This window comes from Amblyraja radiata, chromosome 15, assembly GCF_010909765.2.
Source record: "Amblyraja radiata isolate CabotCenter1 chromosome 15, sAmbRad1.1.pri, whole genome shotgun sequence".
Taxonomy (NCBI): domain Eukaryota; kingdom Metazoa; phylum Chordata; class Chondrichthyes; order Rajiformes; family Rajidae; genus Amblyraja; species Amblyraja radiata.
Genome location: NC_045970.1, coordinates 7,046,317 through 7,070,526, shown reverse-complemented (window position 1 = coordinate 7,070,526; position 24,210 = coordinate 7,046,317). Strand labels below are relative to the sequence as shown.

Genomic DNA, 24,210 nt, shown 5'->3' with positions numbered 1-24,210 from the left:
AAGCTCTGTGATTTTCAAACCGTTTGTAACGTTCATACTTCACTCACTGCCGAAGACGTTCGAGGGAGGAAGTATGTTATCATAATCAACCATGAATTGTTTGTAAAAAAATAATGGTGTTATTAAACAATACAAAAAAAACAAATTGCTCCCCCGGGCTTAAATTATATATTTGCAGACTCTAATATTTTTTCTGCAAATGATGCAGGTTCTGCCAAGGCTTATTATAAAAAGTTTGAAACGTCTTCCCCAGACCACCCCGCGTAGCCAGGATGTGGTCTATTGGCACGTCCATTCTCTTAGCCGCCGACGTGGACGCTGCCCTGGTGGAGTGAGATTTATACACGTTAGTATTTACACCAGCGGCTTTCAGCACCTGCTTGAGCCATTTGAAATGGTTTGGCTCGTCACCCGACCATGAGGTTCTTGTGGCTGGCCCATAAGGCTTTTTCTCTCCCTCGAGGGATTCTAGTTGTGTCAATATAGTTCAGTAAGTGGGTCATGGCAAATAACCGTGGTTCTGGTGGGTAAGCTCGGAATTCCATGACTGGGTTTGATGTTCCTGGCCTGCTCTGTTTGACCAGCCTCGGTTAGTAAATGAGACATGGTCTGGTGTTACAACCATGTTGTCCAATCGTAATAGGTGAAGTGACTGGACTCTTTGAGCTGACACTAGTGCACCAGCGCATGACCGTCTTCAGAGTTAATTGTTCCAGGGTGAGGGACCTGGCTGGTGACCATCCCCTAAGGTATGTCAGGACCACCCTGACAGCCCAGATTTGGGTGTACCTAGGTCGGGGGGATTGGAGTTAAATATCCTTCTCATGAGCTTGATCACCAGCGGGTGGGATCCCATGACCGTTGTCCTGGTGCCTGAATATTACATAGGCTGACAGAGCACTTCTGGCTGTATTAATGGCGCTGTAGCTGAGTCCTCCATTGTGGTTAAGGCTGCCAGGAACTCCAGTACATTGGTTACAGTGTAGTTGAGTATGTGGTTCCTGTGTCCGAACATGTTTTTCCCACTTCTTGATACTTGATAAGTATTGTTTCCTGTGGATACACGGTGGGATGCTGTCATGGGTTGATGGTGTTTCTGACAATCCCAGGCCCAGCAGAGGCCTTTCAACATCTGCAAACCAGGAGTTTAATTATATCGTGGCGTGGGTTGCTTATGCCAGATACTGGGTAAGTTAGCAATTCTGGGCTACTGGGGAAAGTCATTGGGTCTCGATGACCATGTCAAGGACCACTGGGAACCATGGCTGTGTAGGCCAGTCGGGTACTATCAAAATACCTGAAGCAGAGTCCATTTGTATTTTGCGTAGTACCCGACTGATGAGGCAGAGGGAGGAAATGCATAAAAGAAGAATTTCCCCCAGTTCAGCGCAAACGCATCTAATGCTGCTGCCTCAGGGTCTGGTTCCCAAGCGACATACATAGGAACCTGGTGATTTAGTGGATGCAAATAGATCGATATCTGGCGTGCCATATTGCTTGGTAATTTTAGCAAATACTTTGGGATTTAACATCCATTTGGTGTTATCATTGAATTTGTGTGACCTGGTGTCTGCCACTGTATTTAGCTTACCTGGTAGGTAAGTTGCTGATAGCCAAATATGTCTGTCGACACACCATTGCCAGATTGTGTGACCCAATTTTCATATGATATCGATTTTATGCCGCCCATATGGTTAATATAGGCCACCACCGTAGTATTGTCTATTTTGTAACCGAACATGCAAGTGATGCATATTTGTTGAATATGCTTTTAATCCCATAAAATGCACAGAACATTTCCAGATAATTTATGCCCAGTGTAAGTAGTAACGATGACTCTAGGTTAGTCCATCTACCACTGTGCTGGATAGGAATTAGTTGCGCCCCAGCCTTGAGCACGGGCATCGGTTTGAAAATTAACGTAGGGCTAATGATGATGATAGGGCTGGAACTATGCCAATGTTCCCTACCCACCATTGTAACTCTGATATTGCTTCAGTGGGTAATTTCATGACTCGGTCAAAGTGACCTGCATGTCGTTTTAATGCTTGCACTTTTGCTCTTTGTAAGTTTTGATAGTGCAGAGGTCCAAATTGTGTAGCTGGAAATGCTGCTACCATCTTTCCAATTACTCTCGCCACTTGTCGAATGATTGGTCGATCATTGACCATTAATTGTTACATGTTTGTGCCAATTCTGCTGCTTGGTCTTTTGGCAAAGTTACAGACATGTGGACTGAGTTAATTGTGAATCCCAGATAGTCCATGGTTGTGGATGGCGTCAACTTAGATTTATCTGGATGTAAGACAAATCCCAAGGTTTCAAATAATAGTTTGGTAGCTGATACAGCTGATATAGCCAATTCCAAGGTTTTGCCTACTATTAAGATATCATCAAGATATGCCATGACAATATGTTTCTGTTTCTTAATATTGCCAAGGCTGGTTTTAGTATCTTGGTGAATAATCTTGGGGCTGATGTTAACCCATAAGGCAACGCTTTAAACTGCCATCGTTGCCCCATCCAGGTAAATTTCAGGTATCTGCGATGATCCTTTTGAATGGGTACTGAATAGTAAGCATCTTTAAGTCGATGCTTGCCATGAAGTATCCTTTGGAAATCAGTTGTTTGGCAGTTACAAACGTTTCCATTTTGAAATGTATATACTTAACAAACATATTTAGTGAAGTTAAGTCAATGATATAATGCGACATCCACCATCTTTTTAGTTTTAGTGAACATATTGAGACAATTCCAAGGGTTCATGTTTGTTTTTTTCAATTATGCCCTTTGTAATTACCCTCACCAGTTCAGCTTGTCCCTCTCGTTTTCTTTAACTGATAGGGAAAAGACCCTTTAGGGTGTATGCTGAACTGGTGGCATGTTTTCTGAGTAAATTCTATTTTGTATCCCGAATGCTGTTGAGTATATATTTGTCATTCGTGATAGACCTCCATGCTTGCACAAACAGGTGTAATCTCCCACCTGTTAGTATAGAACCCCCACTTTTTATATGCTGGTAGGAACCAGACCCACCTACCTCCATGGTTACGGGTGTTTTCTTCTGTTTCTTTGTCGGACGATGTGTTGTCTGATGTGTTGTATGTTTGTGTTGCTGGTTGGGGGTGGCGCATTTCCATGGGCCCTGGCCTAAAAAGGCTTCCGGTGGTAATGTGCGGACCCCGAGCTTTCACCAGTCCCATAGGTTGACGTCGACTGGTGGACGCGTGGGTCTTATGGGTTCCTTATGGGTTAACATCAGCCCCAAGATTATTCACCAAGATACTAAAAACAGCCTTGGCAATATTAAGAAAATCGGTGGGCGGCGCGACTTTCGTCAGCAGCGGCCTCTGCAGTCCGTCTGCGTTTATTATTTTATGTCTATGTTTTTATGTAGTTTTTGTTTATTTTTTGTTGGGGTATGAGTGTGGGGGGGGTGGGGGTGGTGTGGGGGGGAGGGGGTAACTTTTAAATCTCTCCCTGCACGGAGACCCGACTTTTCTTTGTCGGGTCTCCGTTGTCGTTGGGGCTGCAACGAGGAGCGGCCTCCACAGGAAGACCTGTACTCACCTCACCGTCGCGGAGCTGTCCGGAGTCCAGAGCGGGTGGAGCTGTGGTGGACGCTGCGCTGCGACCCGACACCCGGAGATAGGACTTCGGTGGCTGCAACTGCTGGGTTTCGGCGGGCGGCACCGTGGAGACCGCGGGTCCCTGGAGGGAGACCGCTTTTCGGTGCTTCCGCAACGGCGGACTTCTCCCGCCCGAGAGTTGCAGGGGTTGAAGAGCTCCTGGAGCGGGGCCTTACAGCACAGCCCAGCGCGGCTTTGGAATGGCTGCGGGACTGCGAGCGCGCGCCGGGGGCTCTAACACCAAGACCGGTGCTGCGGCATTGCATCACCCGGCGTGGCTTTAATGGCTGCGGGACAATTCGCCATCGCCCGCCGGGGGCTTTGACTTTGACTCTGACATCGGGGGGGGGGAAGAGTGCAGTGGAGAGAAAGTTTTTTTGGCCTTCCATCACAGCAATGTGATGGATGTTTATGTAAATTATGTTGTGTCTTGGGTCTATTTGTTTGTAATGTATGGCTGCAGAAACGGCATTCGTTTTGGACCTCAAGGGGTCCAAATGACAATAATTGAATTGTATTGAATTGTATTGTATGTATTGTATTGTACTGCCGCTTGGGTTTTGTGGCTTTGCTCGTCCCAGGGCCTGCCCTCATGAGGCCAAATGTTTTGGACTCCTCCTCCATGTCCTTTACTTTTTTGGAGAGGTCCTTGCCGAAGAGCAGGATTTGTGGCTCTGTGGCCGGCGTTTTGCACAAACCCGCGAATTTCGGGTTGAGTGCAGGTCTTATTATCTCCTTACGGAGGTTGTTGATTTCGAATTGGGTATTGCACAGCAGTGCAAGTGTATCCTGCTGATTCGTGGTCATTTCCACCCCATCCACGGAACGAGCATAGGAAGTGATGGCTGACATCAGGAGCCTGAGGATCCGCTGTAGTTTTAGTTCTTGGTTGCGGATATTTGGCCCAACGTGCCCCCAGATTTGGCTATTGACGGCCGGCACGTTGAGCGAGGCGCAATTCTCTGGGGCCAAATACAGCTCTAGGGCCTCATTAATTACCTGCTCTTGTAGGGGCTTGAAGGACAGGTAATTAATGCTGGCCACCAGTTTTGGCTCTAATGGCCGTCCTGCTCGTGGAGCGCCATGTAGCGGTTGACCACACCCAGCAGCTCTTCCTGGTCCTGTACCCAACGCATACTCCCGACATCTTCGGCCAGTGACCCCTCTCGACCAGCCCAGCCCTGGTCGCCAACGCTGCCTCGGTTGAGGGGGAAGCGATGGCCAGTGCGTTGTGAGGCATTGTGGTAGGAGTGCCTGAACTCTCTTTGCGAGACTGCTCCAGCTCCCGAAGCAAGTCTCGCTGGAGCATTTGCTCCACGAGCCGCTCCATGCAGCTCAGGCGGCTGTCTCTGCCCCGCACGGGCGGTGAGACGTCCCTGTCCGAGGAGTCGGATACCACCCGCCGGTTGGTCTTCCGTGCTTATTTAGATCCAGCCGCTGCTCAGGCTGCGCTGGCGGGACTGGGCTCGGCTCGGTGTCGGGGATGGCGGACCGCAGGGTTTGCGGTCCTACCGCCTCTTGCCCCCCACTGATGGAACGCTCCTCTGTTGGAGCACGGGGGCCGGACTTCTTGGCTTGCCTTGTTTTGCTCATATTCTTGGTGAGACAAAACAAAGCAACTTCTTTTTGGAAAAAATGACCTCAGAATAAACTTACCTGACGGTCCGTCTTTTTTTAAGCTGTAGCGGGAGCGCCTGTACTCCCGTTCGTCGCTGTTGCACTGCGTGAATGCTCATGTCGCGCATGCGTGCTGGACGGGTTCTTCACGTAGTCACTCACGTGACTCCGAAGGTAAAATCCCAGATCAAACGTACGCTGACGGGCCATAAATGTGGTCTTCTGTTATTGTAATGTCTTGTCGAATGTGGGTATTTTGGGATCCTGTCTTTTGATATCTTGATGCGTGTCTTCTTTCGCCCCTCTTGTCTTTTTTGTGATGCTGTAAAATGGAGCTTCTGTGATGCAAAACAAATTTCAGACTCGCTCTGACAATAAAGTATTATCGTATCGTATTGTATAGCTCCTGTAAGTTGCAATGCAAGTGGATAGCATATGTCAGGGAGTTAGATGTGGCCCTTGTGGCTAAGGGGATCAGAGGGTATGGAGAGAAGGCAGGTACGGGATACTGAGTTGGATGATCAGCCATGATCATATTGAATGGCGGTGCAGGCTCGAAGGGCCGAATGGCCTACTCCTGCACCTAATTTCTATGTTGCTATGTCATGCTTGCCTTCATAAGTTGAGCCACCGAGTATAAAAGTCAGTGAGGTCATGTTGCATTTGCATAAAAACCTGTTAGGCAACATGGAGCAGTGCTGATTTCTGGTCACCCCTATTAGAGGAAGGATGTGGAGGCTTTGGAGAGGATGGGCAACTTGGATGTTTCTCTTGATCATTAGAGGCTGAGGATGACCTGGATAGTGGTGATGAATGATGATAGTGTGGACAGGAGTCTTTATCTTAGGGCAGAAATGCAAATACTAGAGGAGGTGGCTTTGAAGGTACAGTCTCTCCTTGGGCCAAATGGCCTCTTGTGTTCAAATAAGTGTGATGTTTGGTGGACCGTGTGGGTTGGGAGTACCCGTTGCTCCTCCTGTGCAGCAGGTGGCACTGCTCAGGACAAAGGGAGTGTTTGTATATAGTTTATCCTGTCTGTGGACAGTATGCGGGCAGCCATTGTGACTAGTCTTGCTGCCAGCATTGAGTGAAACATTAAAGACTTCTGTTGTAAACTCAGACCCTCAAGTTTTGTGCAGACCTAGAATAAGAACACGAAAATAAGTGAGAGTGCAAATGTGGCCAAAGGAAAGGCATGAGGTTGGAGGGTTTGAATACAGCTTGTTGATTATCAGTCTGCGTGTGTGATGGCGGAGTGGAAATATGCCTGAATTCATCAAAGACCAACACTGAGGCTACAATGGTTGTCCAGGTTGAAATGCTGCCTTAGAAGCTGACTTATGTACCAAAGATGAATATAATTTCTGCATTTTTGGTGGTTTAATCCTTGACTACAGGAGTCATAAATGCCAGGATTGCAGGGAACAGCAATTTATTTCAATACTAATGAAAATTGCCTCATCGTTACCAGGATGTTGTTTTAAGTCTGTGGCCTATTTTCAACACTTGGACTGACCTCCCTTCATATTCTGCATCACTCGGTTATTTGAGCATTACACTGGGAATGGCGTTGGATTTTAATATGTCAATCTGTTCATTTTGGACTGCATTTGCTTGATTTTAATTTTGACTGTGAGTGCTTCAAGTGTGTCCTGCTTGGTTTTAATTGGTTTTGACTTTGCTCTTTTTCTTTACAGTTTTCTTTTGCATTTCTGCTTATAACCTAATTGGGCATGAAATGTGAGGTGGGATTATTGGCATGTGGCTTTGTAGACTTGTCGCTACCCGCGACTTGTTCATGATCTTGTTTAGCTGCTGTGCTCAGTCTCTATAGTCTACTCTGTGATGTCTGTTTGTAAGAATGTACTTTGTGGCACCAGTGGTCACTTCAGTAAGTAAGTGTTCTGGCTCTGTGTACAGAGAGGATGGATTACTTCCAGTAATGCAGAACTTCCAGTAATGCAGAGAATGTCGGTCATTAAACATTTGAACTCTGCAGCGTGAAACGAATGGGGCGGCACAGTGGCGCTGTGGGTAGAGCTGTTGCCTCATGGTGCCAGAGACTCTGGTTGAACCTGACCTCAGCTGCTGTCTGTGTGGAGCTTGCACGTTCTCCCCGTGATTGTGTGCGTTTCCTCTGGGTGGATCAGTTTCCTCCCACTCCCAAAGATGTGCGGGTTTTTAGGTTAATTGACCTCTGTAAATTGCCCCAAGGGTGTTAGACGTGGGTAAGAAAGTGGGATAACAAAGAATGGGTGTGAATGGGTGAGCAATGGTTGGCTTGGGCTTGGTGGGCCGATGAACCCGTTTCCATGCTGTCTTTCTAAACTAAACTAAATCCGTTTATTACACACAATCTCATATGACTGGACTGGACTGGGCAGCTCTTGCCATTCGACATGCCTGATGTGCCTTGTATCTCGTGGTCATTAATCTCGAAGAGTCCACCAGGAAGTTAGGAGGGTCATATACAAATCACAATTAAACACCATCCTACACCCACTAGGGACAATTTTTACATTTACCAAGCCAATTAACCTACAAACCTGCACGTCTTTGGAGTGTGGGAGGAACCCAAAGATCTTGGAGAAAACCCACGCAAGTCATGGGGACAACGTACAAACTCCATTCAGACAGCACCTGTGTCTCGATCGATACCGGGTCTCTGGCGCTGTAAGGCAGCCACCCGTTAGACCTTAGATCTTACTGAAATGGATAAAATTCTGAAGAGGAGTGTGTGTCCATTGTGGTTAAATCCAGGGACCAATGTTTCAGAATAGTGGTTCCCGCATTTCAGACAGAGATGGTGTGGCACAGTGATAGAACCGCTGCCGAATAGCGCCAGAGTTTAGCTTACTTTAGTTTAGAGATACAACATGGAAACAGCCCTTGCGGCCCACCAACCGACCGCACCCACCAGCGATCACCCATACACTAGTTCTATCCTACACACTAGGGGCAAGTTACAGAAAGCAATTAACCTACAAACCTGTACGCCTTTGGAATGTGGAAGGAAATCGGAGCAGCCGTAGGAAACCCACGTGGTCACAGAAAGAATGTACAAACTCCATACAGAATGGAACCCGGGTCTCTGGCACTGTAAAGGGCCTGTCCCACTTGGGCGTCATTTGCGCTTCACGCAGGTGGCGCGCGAAGATTTTGTGAATCCCAAAATCCTGGGGCACCGCACGCGACTGCCCGTCACTGCCTACGCCACCATGCACCATGCGCGCGTCGTGCGCCGTGACACGTAAATAATGATGCGTAAATGATGCGCAAATGACGCCCAAGTGGGACAGACCCTTAAGGTTGTACCTCCACCGCTGGGCCTATGTTCCACCCATTTCTGGGCATTGAGACCCTGGTTTGAACCTGACCTCGGGTGCTATGTCTGTGTGGAGCTCGCGCTTGTAAACTGGCCTCGTAGTGGTGTAGAGAGATGATGAGAACATAGAACAACTTATAACTGTTGTGAATGAGTGATCAATCATCCACGTGGACTCGATGGGCCAATGTACCTGCTACCATGCTGTATCTTTCATTCAGTTCAACAAATTTCATGACAAATTTTCGAATTCTCAACACTAGAAAATTGGGCAAATTATATCACTGAATATTTTCAAGTTGGATATAGGCAGGCATAAAGATACAAGGGAATGGTTTAGTTTAGAGATACAACACGGAAACAGACCCTTTGGCTCATCAAGTCCATACTGATCAGCGATCCCCACACAGTAACACTATCCTACACACACTAGCGACAATTTATAATCTTTGTTACCGAAACCAATTAACCTACAAACCCATACATCTCTAGAGTGTGGGAGCAAACCGGAGCACCTGGAAAATACCCACGCAGGTCACGGGGAGAACGTACAAAGTCTATACAGACAGAACCCGTAGTCAGGATCGAATCTGGGTCTCTGGTGCTGTAACTTTGACATCACTACCGCTGTAACTCTACCGCAGCGCCACCGTGCCGCCCCAAGTGGTGTCAAGGAATGTGGGGGGAGAGGGTGGGGTGTGGTATTAAGGCCAAGCTTGGATCAGTTATAATCTTAGTGAACTATGGAGTAGGCTTGAGGGGCAGACTAGCCCAACACTGTTTCAGTTTCCTTCATAAGTTTCCTGGAGTGAGTCGCTCCACGAGTCTCCTGCGATGAATTTGTAAACCGTGATAAAAGTAGACTATTCTGTAGTTCCTCACCAGGCCAGGCAATAATGGTGGAGAGGGAGTTATCATTTTTCAGATCAGAGCACATGTTAAGTTGCTGAGGTGAGTGAGTGCCCTGTGTTACTGCCCCATCCCACCTTGACAAACCAGCTTGAAATCCAATCTGTGCCAACAGTCTCTTCTTGCCCACAGTTGTGTTCAATGAAAGCAGTTCTGGTTTGACTGTAAATGGCCTGACACGGAGATCACAGTTTTTGACCCAAAATCAAAATAATGCAGCCTACATCATAGCAGAAATTTGCTATTTGGTTAAAACGTTTTCTTGTGCTGCCTTTGACCGTGCTTTATAAAACTTGATTATATGTTTGTTCAGTTACCCAGTCGTGTAAGCTGATAGTCTGGGATATATATCTGAGCACAGGACCATTGGAGTCACACATCTGATCCTGTGGTGTAGTATTTGTCTGACTGGTTAGACTGAACGGATGCCAACTTGATACATTTCATTGACACGAGACGTGGTGCCTGCTACCCTTCTTTATATATTCACCCTTAGAAAAGACATCTGTCAACCTCAGCTGTTTGCAGCTCAGGACCTGGAGCAGTTTAACGTGACGCCAAACCCTTCATGTAGGTTGCTTGCCGTGGTCATTGGTGGGAGATGATGGTGCGTTCAGTTGATCAGCTTGCCTCAGTTGCCTGATCACTGATGCAAACATAAAGAAAGCACATCAGCGACTCTACTTCCTGAGAAGCTTACAGAGATTCGGCATGTAAAGGAGGACTCTCTCGAACTTCTACAGGTGCACAGTAGAGAGCATGCTGATCGGTTGCATCGTGGCTTGGTTCGGCAACTTGAGCGCCCAGGAGCGGAAAAGATTACAAAAAGTAGTAAGCACTGCCCAGTCCATCATCGGCTCTGACCTCCCTACCATCGAGGGGATCTATCGCAGTCGCTGCCTCAAAAAGGCTGGCAGCATCACCAAGGACCCACACCATCCTGGCCACACACTCATCTCCCCGCTACCTTCAGGTAGAAAGTACAGGAGCCTGAAGACTGCAACATCTAGGTCCAGGAATAGCTACTTCCCCACATCCATCAGGCTATTAAACTCAACTCAAACAAAACTCTGAACATTAATAGACCATTATCTGTTTATTCGCACGTTATCTGTTTTATTTATTCATGTGTGTATATATTTATATAATGGTATATGGACACACTGATCTGTTCTGTATTCATGCCTACTATATTCTGTTGTGCTGAAGCAAAGCAAGAATTTCATTGTCCTATCTGGGACACATGACAATAAATAGATAATAGACAATAGACAATAGACAATAGGTGCAGAAATAGGCCATTTGGCCCTTCGAGCCAGCACCGCCATTCAATGTGATCATGGCTGATCATCCCCAATCAATACCCCGTTCCTGCCTTCTCCCCATATCCCCTGACTCCGCTATTTTTAAGAGCCCTTTCTAGCTCTCCCTTGAAAGCATCCAGAGAACCTGCCTCCCCCACCCTCTGAGGCAAGAGAATTCCAGACTCACCACTCTCTGTGCAAAAAAATGTTTCCTCATCTCCGTTCTAAATGGCTTACTCCTTATTCTTAAACTGTGGCCCCTGGTTCTGGATTCCCCCAACATCGGGAACATGTTTCCTGCCTCCAGTGTGCCCAAGCCCTTAACAATCTTATATGTTTCAAAGATATCCTCTCATCCTTCTAAACTCCAGAGTGTACAAGCCCAGCTGCTCCATTCTCTCAGCATATGACAGTCCCGCCAGCCCGGGAATTAACCTTGTGAACCTACGCTGCACTCCCTCAATAGCAAGAATGTCCTTCCTCAAATTAGGGGACCAAAACTGCACACAATACTCCAGGTGTGGTCTCACTAGGGCTCTGTACAACTGCAGAAGGAACTTGAATCTTGGTGTGTTTGACACCTCGCTTCCACATGTGGATAAGGTTTATCTTGCCTGACCTCCCACAGGATATATCCACGGCTTACACCCCAGCGGTATGAATGTTGACCTCTCTAACTTCGTAACGCTTGCTTTCCTTCCCTCTCCATCCCTCCCCCTTGCCAGTACTCCGACCAGTTTGACTGCCCCCGATTACATTTTATCTCTGTTAGCTTTTCTCCTAGCTAACAATGCTCCAGTCTACATTTTCCTTGTTCTCCATCTCTTTTGATGTCTCACTTTCACACACTTTACCCATCTTTATCTCTGTGTCTCCCTCTCCCCTGCCTCTCAGTCTGAAGAAGGGTCTCAACCAGAAACGTCACCCATTCCTTCCATCCAGAGATGCTGCCTGTCCCACTGAGTTACTCCAGCATTTTGTGTCTCTCTTCGGTGTAAACCAGCATCTGCGGTTCCTTCTTACACATATATCCATGGCATCATGCTAATTAAAGGATGAGGGGTCCCTCATTGAAACTTACCAAATAGTGAAAGGCTTGGATAGAGTGGATGTGGAGAGGATGTTTCCACTAGTGAGAGAGTCTAGGACTAGAGGTCATAGCCTCAGAATTAAAGGACGTTCATTTAGAAAACAGATGAGGAGGAATTTCTTTGGTCCGAGGGTGGTGAATCTGTGGAATTTTTTGCCACAGAAGGCAGTGGAGGCCAAGTCAATGGATATATTTAACGCAGAGATGGATAGATTCTTGGTTAGTACGGGTGTCAGGGGTTATAAGGAGAAGGCAGAAGAATGAGGTTCGGCGGGAGAGATAGATCAGCCATGATTGAATGCCGGAGTAGACTTGATGGGCTGAATGGCCTAATTCTGCTCCTATCACTTATGACCTTATGATATATAATTTTTTTCCATGTGGGTTCTTCATTTTGCCTATAATTGGATATTTATATGCATTTTATTCCTTCTCTTTCACTTCAGTAGATGTCAGGCTAGCTCTTTAATTAGCTATTACAGAAATCTATGGGACAAAAGGTTAACAATCTGTATGTGAGCCAAAAAATATCTGGACTAATCCCAGCTTCTGATTTGTAGTCCTGATGCTATGGAGCAACAAATTCTCAACCAAGTTCTTGTGAGTATCATGGTTTTGCCTTGACCACCCTTTCAGGAAGTGAGTTCCAGAAACCCATCACTTTAAATGAAAATCAACATTTCTCACCTCTCCCACTCTTTTCACCTGTGGCCTTGAATCTTTGCGGGAGGGATCAATAATGAAGACGTGGCAACATTTGTCCTTCCACTGTGCTTCACCTATGCGACCTTGGCTCGCAAATTACGCGACCTCGTGGTCACTTGAGGTGTACGGGCACCGTGTTGTGCGGGGCTGGTCCCGACATCACGCGGGGCTCCGAAATTCTGGCAGTGGCCGAAATCTTTGCGCGCCAACGGCCTGTCGGCACGCAGGCGCATTGCGGTCGTACGCAGCGTCTTGATGGCGTACGCAGCGACTTGACGGCGTACGCCTAGCGCGTGGTGTTGCGCGATGATGTCACCGCCCGGTGTGGCGTTGCGTGATGGCGTCACCACCCGACGCCGTGCGACACCCAAATTCAGTCGGCCCACCTCCTGCCCAGCTGATTGGTAAGTATGATGCAAATGACATCACGAGCGAACTTAGCGCGAACTTCTCATGAACTCCGCTTCCATTTGGTCGCGCCAAACGCACGCAATCGCATGCAAGTGGGACAGGCCCTTTAGGATTTGCACTCAATTGTTTAATATCATCTAAACCTCTTGTCTTCCAAATAAATTGACCGCAGCTTCACTAGTTTCTGTTCATGGCCAACGTTCCATAGTCTCGACAGCGTTCTTGTAAAGCTACCCCCATACCCTGCCATCAGATCCTTCCTGTATTGCGATGACCATAGCTATATATGGTCCTCCAGTTGTGGCCAAACCAGTATTTATATAACTCCAGCACGACCTCCCAGCTCAATACCTCAGGATTCAGAGTGCAGACTGAATTATCGTCTCTGCTAAGGATGTGACTAAGATAAACAATATTTGGTGTTTTTATTGTGAATCAGAATTTATACTGGTGTTCTTGATCTCTCAATTAGTCAGTGTGGTCTCTATATTTCTGCACAAAGAAACATAGTTCTAGGTCACATTCTTGTTCGAAATGCAGTTATTTTCCATGAATGGAAATAAGATAATTGACACCAGGGCCATGATTTTCCACAGCTCTTTCCCCAGCTTGAGTAAGGCCTGTAACGTGACTACCTATTCACTGTAAGTGGTGGAGAGCAGAGGGATCCGGGAGTCCAAGGACATCGTTCACCGCAAGTGGCGCCGCATGTAGATAGGGTGGTGGAGAAGACTTTTGGCACATTGGCCTTCATCAGTCAGGGAGTTGAGTAATGAATGGAGTTACATTACAGTTACAGTGCATTCAGAAAGTATTCAGACCCCTTCGCTTTTTCCACATTTTGTTAAGTTACAGCCTTATTCTAAAATGGATAAAATTCTTTTTTTTTAATCATACATCTACACACACATACCCCATAATAAAAAAGTGAAAACAGGTGTTTTTGCAAAGTAATTAAAAGGATTTAACTGAAATATCACATTTACATAGGTATTCAGACCCTTCGCTATGACACTCAACATTGAGCTTCGGTGCATCCTGTTTCCATTGATTATCCTTGAGATGTTTCTACAACTTGATTGGAGTCCACCTGTGGTAAATTAAATTGATTGGACATGATTTGGAAAGGCACACACCTGTCTATATAAGGTCCCGCAGTTGACAGTGCACGTCAGAGCAAAAACCAAGCCATGAAGACGAAGGAATTGTCTGCTGACCTCCGAGACTGGATTGTGTCGAGACACAGATCTGGGGAAGGATATAAAATAATTTCTGCAGCATTGCAGGTCCCGAAGAGCACAGTGGCCTCCGTCATTCTTAAATGGAAGAACTTTGGAACCACCAGGACTCTTCATAGAGCTGGCCGCCCGGACAAACTGAGCAATCGGGGGAGAAGGGCCTTGGTCAGGGAGGTGACCAAGAACCCGATGGTCACTCTGACAGAGCTCCAGAGTTCCTCTGTGGAGATGGGAGAACTTCCAAAAGGACAACTATATCAGCAGCACTCCACCAATCAGGCCTTTATGGTAGAGTGGCCAGCCGGAAGCCACTGCTCAGTAAAAGGCACATGACAGCCCGCTTGGAGTTTGCCAAAAGGCACCTAAACAAGATTATCTGGTCTGATGAAACCAAGATTGAACTCTTTGGACTGAATGCCAAGTGTTACGTCTGGAGGAAACCAGGCACCGCTCATAACCTGGCCAATACCATACCTATGGTGAAGCATGATGGTGGCAGCATCATGCTGTGGGGACGTTTTTCAGCGGCAGGAACTGGGAGACTAGTCAGGATCGAGGGAAAGATGAATGGAGCAAAGTACAGAGAGATCCTTGATGAAAGCCTGCTCCAGAGCGTTCTGGATCTCAGACTGGAGTGGAGGTTCACCTTCCAACAGGACAACGACCTTAAGCACACAGCAAGACAATGCAGGCGTGGCTTCATGACAAGTCTGTGAATGTCCTTGAGTGGCCCAGCCAGAGCCCGGACTTGAACCCGATCGAACATCTCTGGAGGGACCTGAAAATAGCTGTGCATCGACGCTCCCCATCCAACCTAACAGAGCTTGAGAGGATCTGCAGAGAAGAATGGGAGAAATTACCCAAATACAGGTGTGCCAAGCTTGTAGCGTCATGCCTAAGAAACCTTGAGGCTGTAATCGCTGCCAAAGGTGCCTCAACAAAGTTCTGAGTAAAGCCCCTGTCCCGCTGTACGAGGTAATTCATGAGTTCTCCCGGGTTTTCCCCTGATTCAAACTCGGAGAATGTCCGTAGCGGGTCTGTAGGAGTTCGTGGATATCACGTAGCGGCTCGTAATGCTAACGGTGGGTACTCGGGAAACCGGGTAAACTCATGACGTTTTTTCATCCCTGTAAAAAATGTCCACGAGCAAAAAAATACTCGCGATGAAAAAAATGGTTACTTTTTACTCGTAGTTGACCATTACGAGCTGCTACGAGACATCCACAAACTCCTACAGACCCGCTACGGACATTCTCTGAGTTCGAATCAGGGGAAAACTCGGGAGAACTCATGAATTACCTCGTACAGTGGGACAGGGGCTTAAAGGGTCTGAATACTTATGTAAATGTGTTATTTCAGTAATTTCTTTTTCATTACTTTGAAAAAATTTCTAAACACCTGTTTTCATTTTTTTTATCATGTGTATTGTGTGTAGATTGATGATAAAAAAAATGAATTTAATTCATTTTAGAATAAGGCTGTAACGTAACAAAATGTGGAAAAAGTGAAGGGATCTGAATACTTTCTGAATGCACTGTACACAAGATGTGTTATTAAATATATCTTTGTACAAGATACAATTATAACAGATGAATATGCCACTGCTGTCACAGACTTCATCAGCAAGTGTGGAGCTCACGGTATACAAAAGAAAGCAACATGTGTATTCCCCAAACGGAAACCATGGATGAACCGTGAGGTCCACGCCCAGGTGAAGTCCAAATCTGTAGCCTTCAAGGCAAGCGATCTGAGCGGCACTGGAACTCTATCTACAACCGTTGCCGAGCCGTTAAGGATGACCAGAGGGAATTCTGGACAAAGCTAGAGTAGTGAGGCAGTTACACGAATACCTGTTGACAGTGGCTAGGCCTCCACACTATAACGAGCTACAAAGCAATGGCAGATGAACTCAATGCATTCTACGTCCGCTTTTTTGTAAGTAAGTAAGTAAGTTTATCGGCCAAGTATTCACATACAAGGAATTTGCCTTGGTGCTCCGCCCACAAGTAATAACATGACATACAGTGACAGTTACGAGTGACTCAGAAAACACAAAACATTAATAATAATAAAACATTAATGATAAAACACCATTGATCAAGCATGTGAACCAACAAAATACCAGATCAAAGGGAGGCTAAAGATTTTTGGCTGTTGAGTAGAGCAAGTACTTGTAGATAAAAACTGTTTTTATGTCTGGCTGTGGCAGCTTTGACAGTCCAGAGTCGCCTTCCAGAGGGAGGTGAATCAAAGAGTTTGTGGCCAGGGTGAGAGGGGTCAAAGATGATCTTGCCCGCTCGCTTCCTGGCCCTTGCAGTGTACAGTTCATCAATGGAGGGAAGGTTGCAGCCAATAACCTTCTCTGCTGATCGGATGATTTGCTGGACACCTCCAGGTGTCGTGCTTGGTCGCTGAGCCAAGCCAGACCATGATGTAGAAGGTGAGGACAGGAGGTCTATTAAGGAACGTCACTCATTCCACCAGTCTCGTCTGCACCTGCACCAGCGGTTATAGTGACAGACATAAGATCAGCCTTCCTGAGAGTGAATCTGTGGAAGGCAACTGGCCCGAATGGAGTGTGTAGGAAGGAACTGCAGATGTTGGTTTAAACCGAAGATAGACATTAAATCAGCACAGTGGCTGCTGATGTTGTACTGTCCTGAATGCTGTTTATACAGCTGAATCAGTTTAGGTACTGTATTAGCTTTGACCAGTCGGTTGAAGATGAGCGTTTGAGTGCGTTAGTTAGTGCCCATGAAATTGATCTTGCTGACTTGGTAGGCTTCTGGCTAATTGTGGATGACGCAATAATGGATGATGCAAATAAAGTTATGCGGTTGAAGGGTGCAAAGTACGGGAATGAATTTGGACTTAAGTTGCTCTCATGTCTTGAACTCAAAACCAATTGAATTATTTGAAGGTTTGATAATTATTCTCCAAGTGTACACTGCTGCTAATTACCACATATCAAGGTCCACAAACAATAAACAAAGATTGTGATTTTGTGCATTTTTTATGGTATTCATTGAAATGGAACAATTGATATTGGTTTATTAATGTCATGTATACCAAGCTTTGTGTTGTCCAGTCAAATTCTACAATTACGACTTCAACCAAGCCATCAAACCAAGGTTTGCAATGAGGTCATTTGGAGGATTGGGACTACGCCCGAGTTTATGGGGCAATGGTTTCGTAGTCAGATAATGGGGCAGCACAGTGGCGCAGTGGTAGAGTCGCTGCCTTGCAGCACTGGAGGCCCAGGTTCGATCCTGTCCACGGGTGCTTGTCTGTACGGAGTTTGTACGTTCTCCCCGTGACCGCGTGGGTTTTCTCCGGGTGCACCGGTTTCCTCCCACACTCCAAAGAAGTACAGGTTTGTAGGTTAATTGGCTTGGTATAATTGTAAATTGTCCCTAGTATGTGTAGGATAGTGTTAATATGTGGGGATAGTCGGTCAGCACTGGACTCGGTGGGCCGAAGGGCTTGTTTCTACGCTGTATCTCTAAACTAAACCAAAGGAAACTAAACAGTGTGGAAGAAGCTGTTCCGGAATCTCGTGGTGTGTGCTTTCAGGCTTTTGTGCCTTCTACTCAATGGGAGAAAGGGGAAGATGAGTGGTTGCTTTCCTGGGGCACCGTGATGTGTAGATAGAGTTGATGAGTAGAAGCAGGTCTGTGCAAAGGATTGAGCTACATCCACAACTCTACATTTTCCTGCTGTCTTGGGCAGAGCAGTTGCCAAACAAAGTTATGATGCATCCCGATGGGATGGTTTGTGCGGTGCATGTGCTGAAGTTGGTCAGCGTTCTTGGAGACATGTTTCAATTGGTGAGAGCATTAGGTGATCACATTCGAGAAGTCATTTTTGGATCTTCATATCCACCACTTCTAGGCATTTGTTTAATGATGCGTTTCTATACATACGGTAATCAATATTACAGTTAGTAATTGTTTCAATGGAAGGCGCGGTTTAGGAATTCCGTGCTTTTAATGAATGAAAACTCCTCTTTCAGGTGAGCTCCTGGGTTACATGGCTGATCCTTACTGCTGGCTCCATGGAAGAGAAGAGGGAAGTGTTCTCGTACTTGGTCCACGTGGCCAAGTGCTGCTGGAACATGGGTAATTACAACGCCGTGATGGAATTCTTGGCAGGCCTCAGGTATTGTGATTTATTACTTCACTGGAAGACGTTCAAAGTTTAGATTAGAATGCATTTTTCCATGTTAAGTACAATCTACTTTGATCACGATCTTTATCTTTTGGCACTTATTCAAGAATTACTTTGGATAAGTTAGGTCAAAACAGCTTTAGTTTCGCATGAATTGAAGGAAGAATCAAGCATTGATAGACATTGCAATAATTTTACATTAAAATAAACAGTTTGGGATGATGGTGGATTTCATTTCCAAACATGTTCACTGCATTCAAGTGTTCCATATGTATAAGGAAGGAAGCTGTTCTACAGTTCTTACAGACCAAGTACAGGAATTTACTGAATATCTACTGTATCCATTGTTCAAGAAGTGGTCCCTCATACACCGGCCCGACCAAATATAGACTTCCGCGAAACACCTTCGCTCAGTCCTCCTGGACCTACCTGATCTCCCGGTTGCCAAACACTTTAATTCCCCTTACCATTCATACACAGATCTTTCTGTCCGATGCCTCCTCCTTTGTCAGAATGAGGTTAAACATAAATTGGAGAAACAGCATCTCATATTTCACTTGGGCAGCTTACAGTCCAGAGGTATGAAATTTTGATTTCTCTAAGTAAGTAAGTAAGTTTATTGGCCAAGTATTCACATACAAGGAATTTGCCTTGGTGCTCCGCCCACAAGTAACAACATGACCTACAGTGACAATTACGAATGACTCAGAAAACACTAAACATTAATAATGATAAAACATTAATGATAAAACACCATTGATCAAGCATGTGAACCAACAAAATACTTCAGGGGTAACTTCAAGTCACCCCTGCATTTCCTCTCTCTCCATCCCTCTCCAACCCAAATCGCACCAGCTTCTCGTTCTTACCTAGCAAATAACTAACAATGACCTATATCCTATATCATCATTACTTTTTTGTATATATTTTATTCTTTTTGTTCTATATCTCTCTACATAACGTACTATATTTCTTGTTTCCCTTTCCCCTGACTCTCAGTCTGAAGAAGGGTCTCGACCCGAGATGTCACCTATTCCTTCTCTCCAGAGATGCTGCCTGTCCCGCTGAGTTACTCCAGCAATTTGCATCTATCCAGGAATTTCACCTCCATTTTAGGAATCGTATTATCAATCTAGAGGGTTCCAGCAATGTTGAAAATATGAAAAATAATGCTTAACATCATTTTCAAACATCCAATATGGGACATAATGCCTTGTATAGATGAACCCTGTGGCACAACTTTGTCTGAAGTTGAAGCTTCAAGGTTTGGATGTACATTGAACATGCAATTCCAATTTTGTACCAAAAATGAAGGCGTGTGTGAATTTTATTTGTGTAGTGGTGACCTTGGTCTGTGGCTATACACCAAAACACATGATGCTGCACTGGTAGTCCACTGATTCCAATGGAAAATTTGTAAAGTTATGGAGTGATACAGTGTGGAAACAAGCCCTTCAGTCCAACTTGCCCACACCGGCCAACATGTCCCAGCTACACCAGTCCCACCTGCTTGCATTTGGTCCATATCCCTCCAAACCTGTCCTATCCATGTACCTGTCTAACTGTTTCTTAAACGTTGGGATAGTCCCAGCCTCAACTGCCTCCTCTGGCAGCTTGTTCCATACACCCACCACAATAATGTGTGAAAAAGTTATCCCTCAGATTCCTATTAAAGCATTTCCCTATTGCCTATGTGTTCTGGTCCTTGATTCATCTACACTGGGCAAGAGACTCTGTGTATCTACCCAATCTATTCCACTCATGATTTTATACACCTCTATAAGATAACCCCTCATCTTTCTGCGCTCCAAGGAATAGAGTCCCAGCCTACTCAACCTCTCCCTATAGCTCAGATCCTCGAGTCCTGGCAACATCCTCATAAATCTTCTCTGTACCCTTTCCAGCTTGACAACATCTTTCCTATAACATGGTGCCCAGAACTGAACACAATACTCTAAATACGGCCTCACCACATCTTATACAACTGCAACATGACCTCCCAACTTCTATACTCAAGTGGGCAGAGGTTAAGGGTATCATGAGTGTGAAATTGTCCACAGCAATTTTCCAGTCTGATGACACTATCCTAGGGACTGGAGTTTCCTAATTCCAACTTTTGAAGATTTTAATGACAATATCATCTTGCACATATTGTTCATCCAATTCAGTGTAATTATAGACCCTCGTGCAGGTCATCCATTTGCAATCTCGTTATATCCACAGCCCAGGTAGAAAGGTAGGATCTCCTTGTCAGTAACCTCCCACTCAGGCAGATGTCACTGTGTAGATCAGAGTTATCCAAGAGCTTTTTTCTCTTAAGTATAAATAAGTTTAAGTTTATTGGTCAAGCATGTTCACATACAAGGAATTTGCCTTGGTGCTCCACTCGCAAGTAACAACACCGACACACAGTAAACAATTAAGAAGGATACATAAAACATTCAGAATAAAACATTATAGTTTAATCATATGAATTAAATAAAATACCAGAACAAAAGGAGGCTACAGATTTTTGGTTATTGAGTAGAGCTACTGCTCGTGGAAAAAAAGCTGTTTTTATGTGTGGCTGTGGCAGCTTTGACAGTCCAGAGTCACCTTCCAGAGGGAAGTGATTCAAAGAATTTGTGGCCAGGGTGAGAGGGGTCAGAGATGATCTTACCCGCTCGCTTCCTGGCCCTTGCAGTGTACAGTTCGTCGATGGAGAGAAGGTTGCAGCCAATAACCTTCTCAGCTGATCGGACGATCCGTAGAATAAAAAAATACAGGGTATGTGTAGGGAGGAACTGCGAATGCTGGATTGAATCAATGATAGACACAAAATGCTGGAGTAACTCAGCGGGACAGGCAGCATCTCAAGAGTGAAGGAATAGGTGACATTTCAAGTCGACAACCTTCTTTGGACTGAGGGTCAGGGGAGAGGGAGACGAGAGATATGGAAAGGTTAGGTGTGGAAATGATAGATCAAAGCAGATATCACTAGTCTCCCTCTCCCCGGAAACGCAGTCTGAAGAAGGGCCTTGACCCAAACCGTCACCCATTCCTTCTATCCAGAGATGCTGCCTGTCCCGCTGAGTTACTCCAACATTTTGTGTCTATCTGATGCAAAGTATGTATATTGATTGTTAATTTCACTGTGCCTTGAACTATTATTACCAGCCAGTGAAGCTTGTGGCAATGTGTTTCCAAACGAATAGATATTCTGGCTTTTATATTCACCAGCATATTAGGGTGCATCATCAAAGAAAAATGGTTTCAACATCACTTCATATGGTTCTCGATATCATATGATCACTTCATCTTGATTGGTAAGGGGATCAAAGGTTACAGGGAGAAGGCAGGAGAATGGAGTTAGAGGGGGAAAAATAGACCAGCCATGCCCGGACACAGCTCACAGAGGGTGTGAGCTATAGGAAGAGGTGGAATAGGCTGGGTCTCTATTCCATGGAGCGCAGGAGGATGAGAGGAGATCTTATAGAGGTATACAAAATCATAAGAGGAATAGATCAGGTAGATGCACAGAGTCTTTTACCCAGAGTAGGGAAATTGAGGACCAGAGGCCACAGGTTCAAGGTGAAGGGGAAACGATTTAATAGGAATCCGAGGGGTAACCTTTTCACACAAAGGGTGGTGGGTGTATGGAACAAGCTGCCAGAGGAGGTAGTTGAGGCTGGGACTATCCCATTGTTTAAGAAACAGCTGGACAAGTACATAGACAGGACAGGTTTGGAGGGATATGGACCAAGCACAGGCAAGTGGGATTAGTGTAGCTGGGACATTGTTGGCCGGTGTGGGCGAGTTGGGCCGAAGGGCCTGTTTCCACACTATATTACTCTATGACTCTATGACCCAATGGCAGAGCAGACTCGATGGGCCAAATGGCTCCTATATCTTATGGTCATATTTAATTTAGAGAAACAGCGTGGAAACAGGCCCTTCGGCCCACCAAGTCCGCAACGACCAACGGTCCCCGCATATTAACACAATCCTATACACACAATTAACCGACAAACCTGTACAGCTCTGGTGTGTGGGAGAAAACCGAAGATCTCGGAGAAAACCCACGCAGGTCACAGGGAGAACATGCAAACTCCGTACAGACAGCGCCCGTGGTCAGGATCGAACCCAGGTCTGCAAGCGCTGTAATGCAGCTGTGCCACTGTGCCGCCCCTTTGTATTGTATTGTCGTTGGTTATTTGTTGCAGGTCCAGGAAGGTTTTGAAGATGTGGCAGTTCATGGACCAGTCTGACATTGAAACGATGAGAAGTCTCAAAGATGCGATGGCACAACATGAATCATCGTCTGAGTACCGGAGAGTGGTAAGCCGGGCTCTACATATCCCCGGCTGCAAAGTGGTCCCCTTTTGTGGGGTCTTTCTGAAGGAGTTGTGTGATGCCCTGGACGGGGCAGCCACGTTGATGAAATTCCACTCGCGCTGCGATTCTCAGGAGGACACCTTTGAGGTAAGAATTCTGCACACATAATGAAACTAAATAATGCATTAAGTTCATGCCACGTGAGCATTTCCCTTCGAGATTCTGACAGCAACGTAACGTGCAGTTACAAATTCCTCCCACTTTTACTATTTCACAATGCTCATTTTATATGTCTATCGTGAAATCCGTAAGAGATGATAACTTCAAATTGCAAGCAAAACGTCTCAAGTCAAGTCAAGTCAAGTCACTTTTATTTATATAGCACATTTAAAAAACGACTCTCGTTGGCCAAAGTGCTTTACATTGGTGGAGGTACTAACGATTATACATTGGTTCATAGATTGGCTCAAGGTACACAACATACAACACCACAAAAAGGAAAACTTTTGCTTTCTGATTTAAAAAAAAACTTATATAAGGACTTTTAAACTTATGGACATCCTTGTGATTGAGGCAGTGCAGCGGGGGTTCACGAGATTGATCCCTGGGATGGCGGGACTGTCATATGAGGAAAGATTGAAAAGACTAGGCTTGTATTTACTGGAGTTTAGAAGGATGAGGGGGATCTTATAGAAACATATAGAATTATAAAATGACTGGACAAGCTTGATGCAAGAAAAAATGTTCCCAATGTTGGGCGAGGCCAAAACCAGGGAACACAGTCTTAGAATAAAGGGGAGGCCATTTAAGACTGAGGTGAGAAAAAACTTTTTCACCCAGTGAGATGTGAATTTGTGGAATTCCCTGCCACAGAGGGCAGTGGAGGCCAAGTCACTGGATGGATTTAAGAGAGAGTTAGATAGAGCTCTAGGGGCTAGTGGAATCAAGGGATATGGGGAGAAGGCAGGCACGGGTTATTGATTGGGGACGATCAGCCATGATCACAATGAATGGCGGTGCTGGCTCGAAGGGCCGAATGGCCTCCTCCTGCTCCTATTTTCTATGTTTCTATGCTATCAACAAAAGCAGCATTTCTCAGTTCATTCAAGGCGGGGGGGGGGGGGGGGGGGGGGGGGGGGGGAATCCAACGGGACAGGCAGCATCTCTGGAGAGAAGGAATGGGTGACTTTTCGGGTCGAGACCCTTCTTCCGACTGAGGGGAGTGGGAGACTCGAGATATGAAAGGGTAAGGTGTGATAATGACAGACTGGAGTATGGTCTCGACCCGAAACATCACCCATTCCTTCTATCCAGAGATGATGCCTGTCCCGCTGAGTTAAGGGCCTGTCCCACTGTACGAATGAATTCAAGATTCTCCCGAGTTTTCCCCTGATTTGAACGCGGAGAATGTCTGTAGCGGGTCCGTAGGAGTTCGTGGTTGTTCCATAGCGGCTCGTAATGCTAACGGTAGGTACTCGGGAAATCCGGTAAACTCGTGACG

At 45.8% G+C, this 24,210-nt stretch overlaps 1 protein-coding gene across 1 annotated transcript in view; it reads left to right on the top strand.

Annotated features, from left to right (window-relative positions):
* plce1 (phospholipase C epsilon 1) overlaps positions 1-24,210 on the top strand; it is a 278,074-nt gene that overhangs the window by 110,983 nt on the left and 142,881 nt on the right. The window contains exons 4-5 of the mRNA XM_033034737.1: positions 18,241-18,386; positions 22,598-22,856. Coding sequence (XP_032890628.1) covers positions 18,241-18,386; positions 22,598-22,856 — 405 coding nt within the window. The remainder of the gene's footprint in view (positions 1-18,240; positions 18,387-22,597; positions 22,857-24,210) is intronic.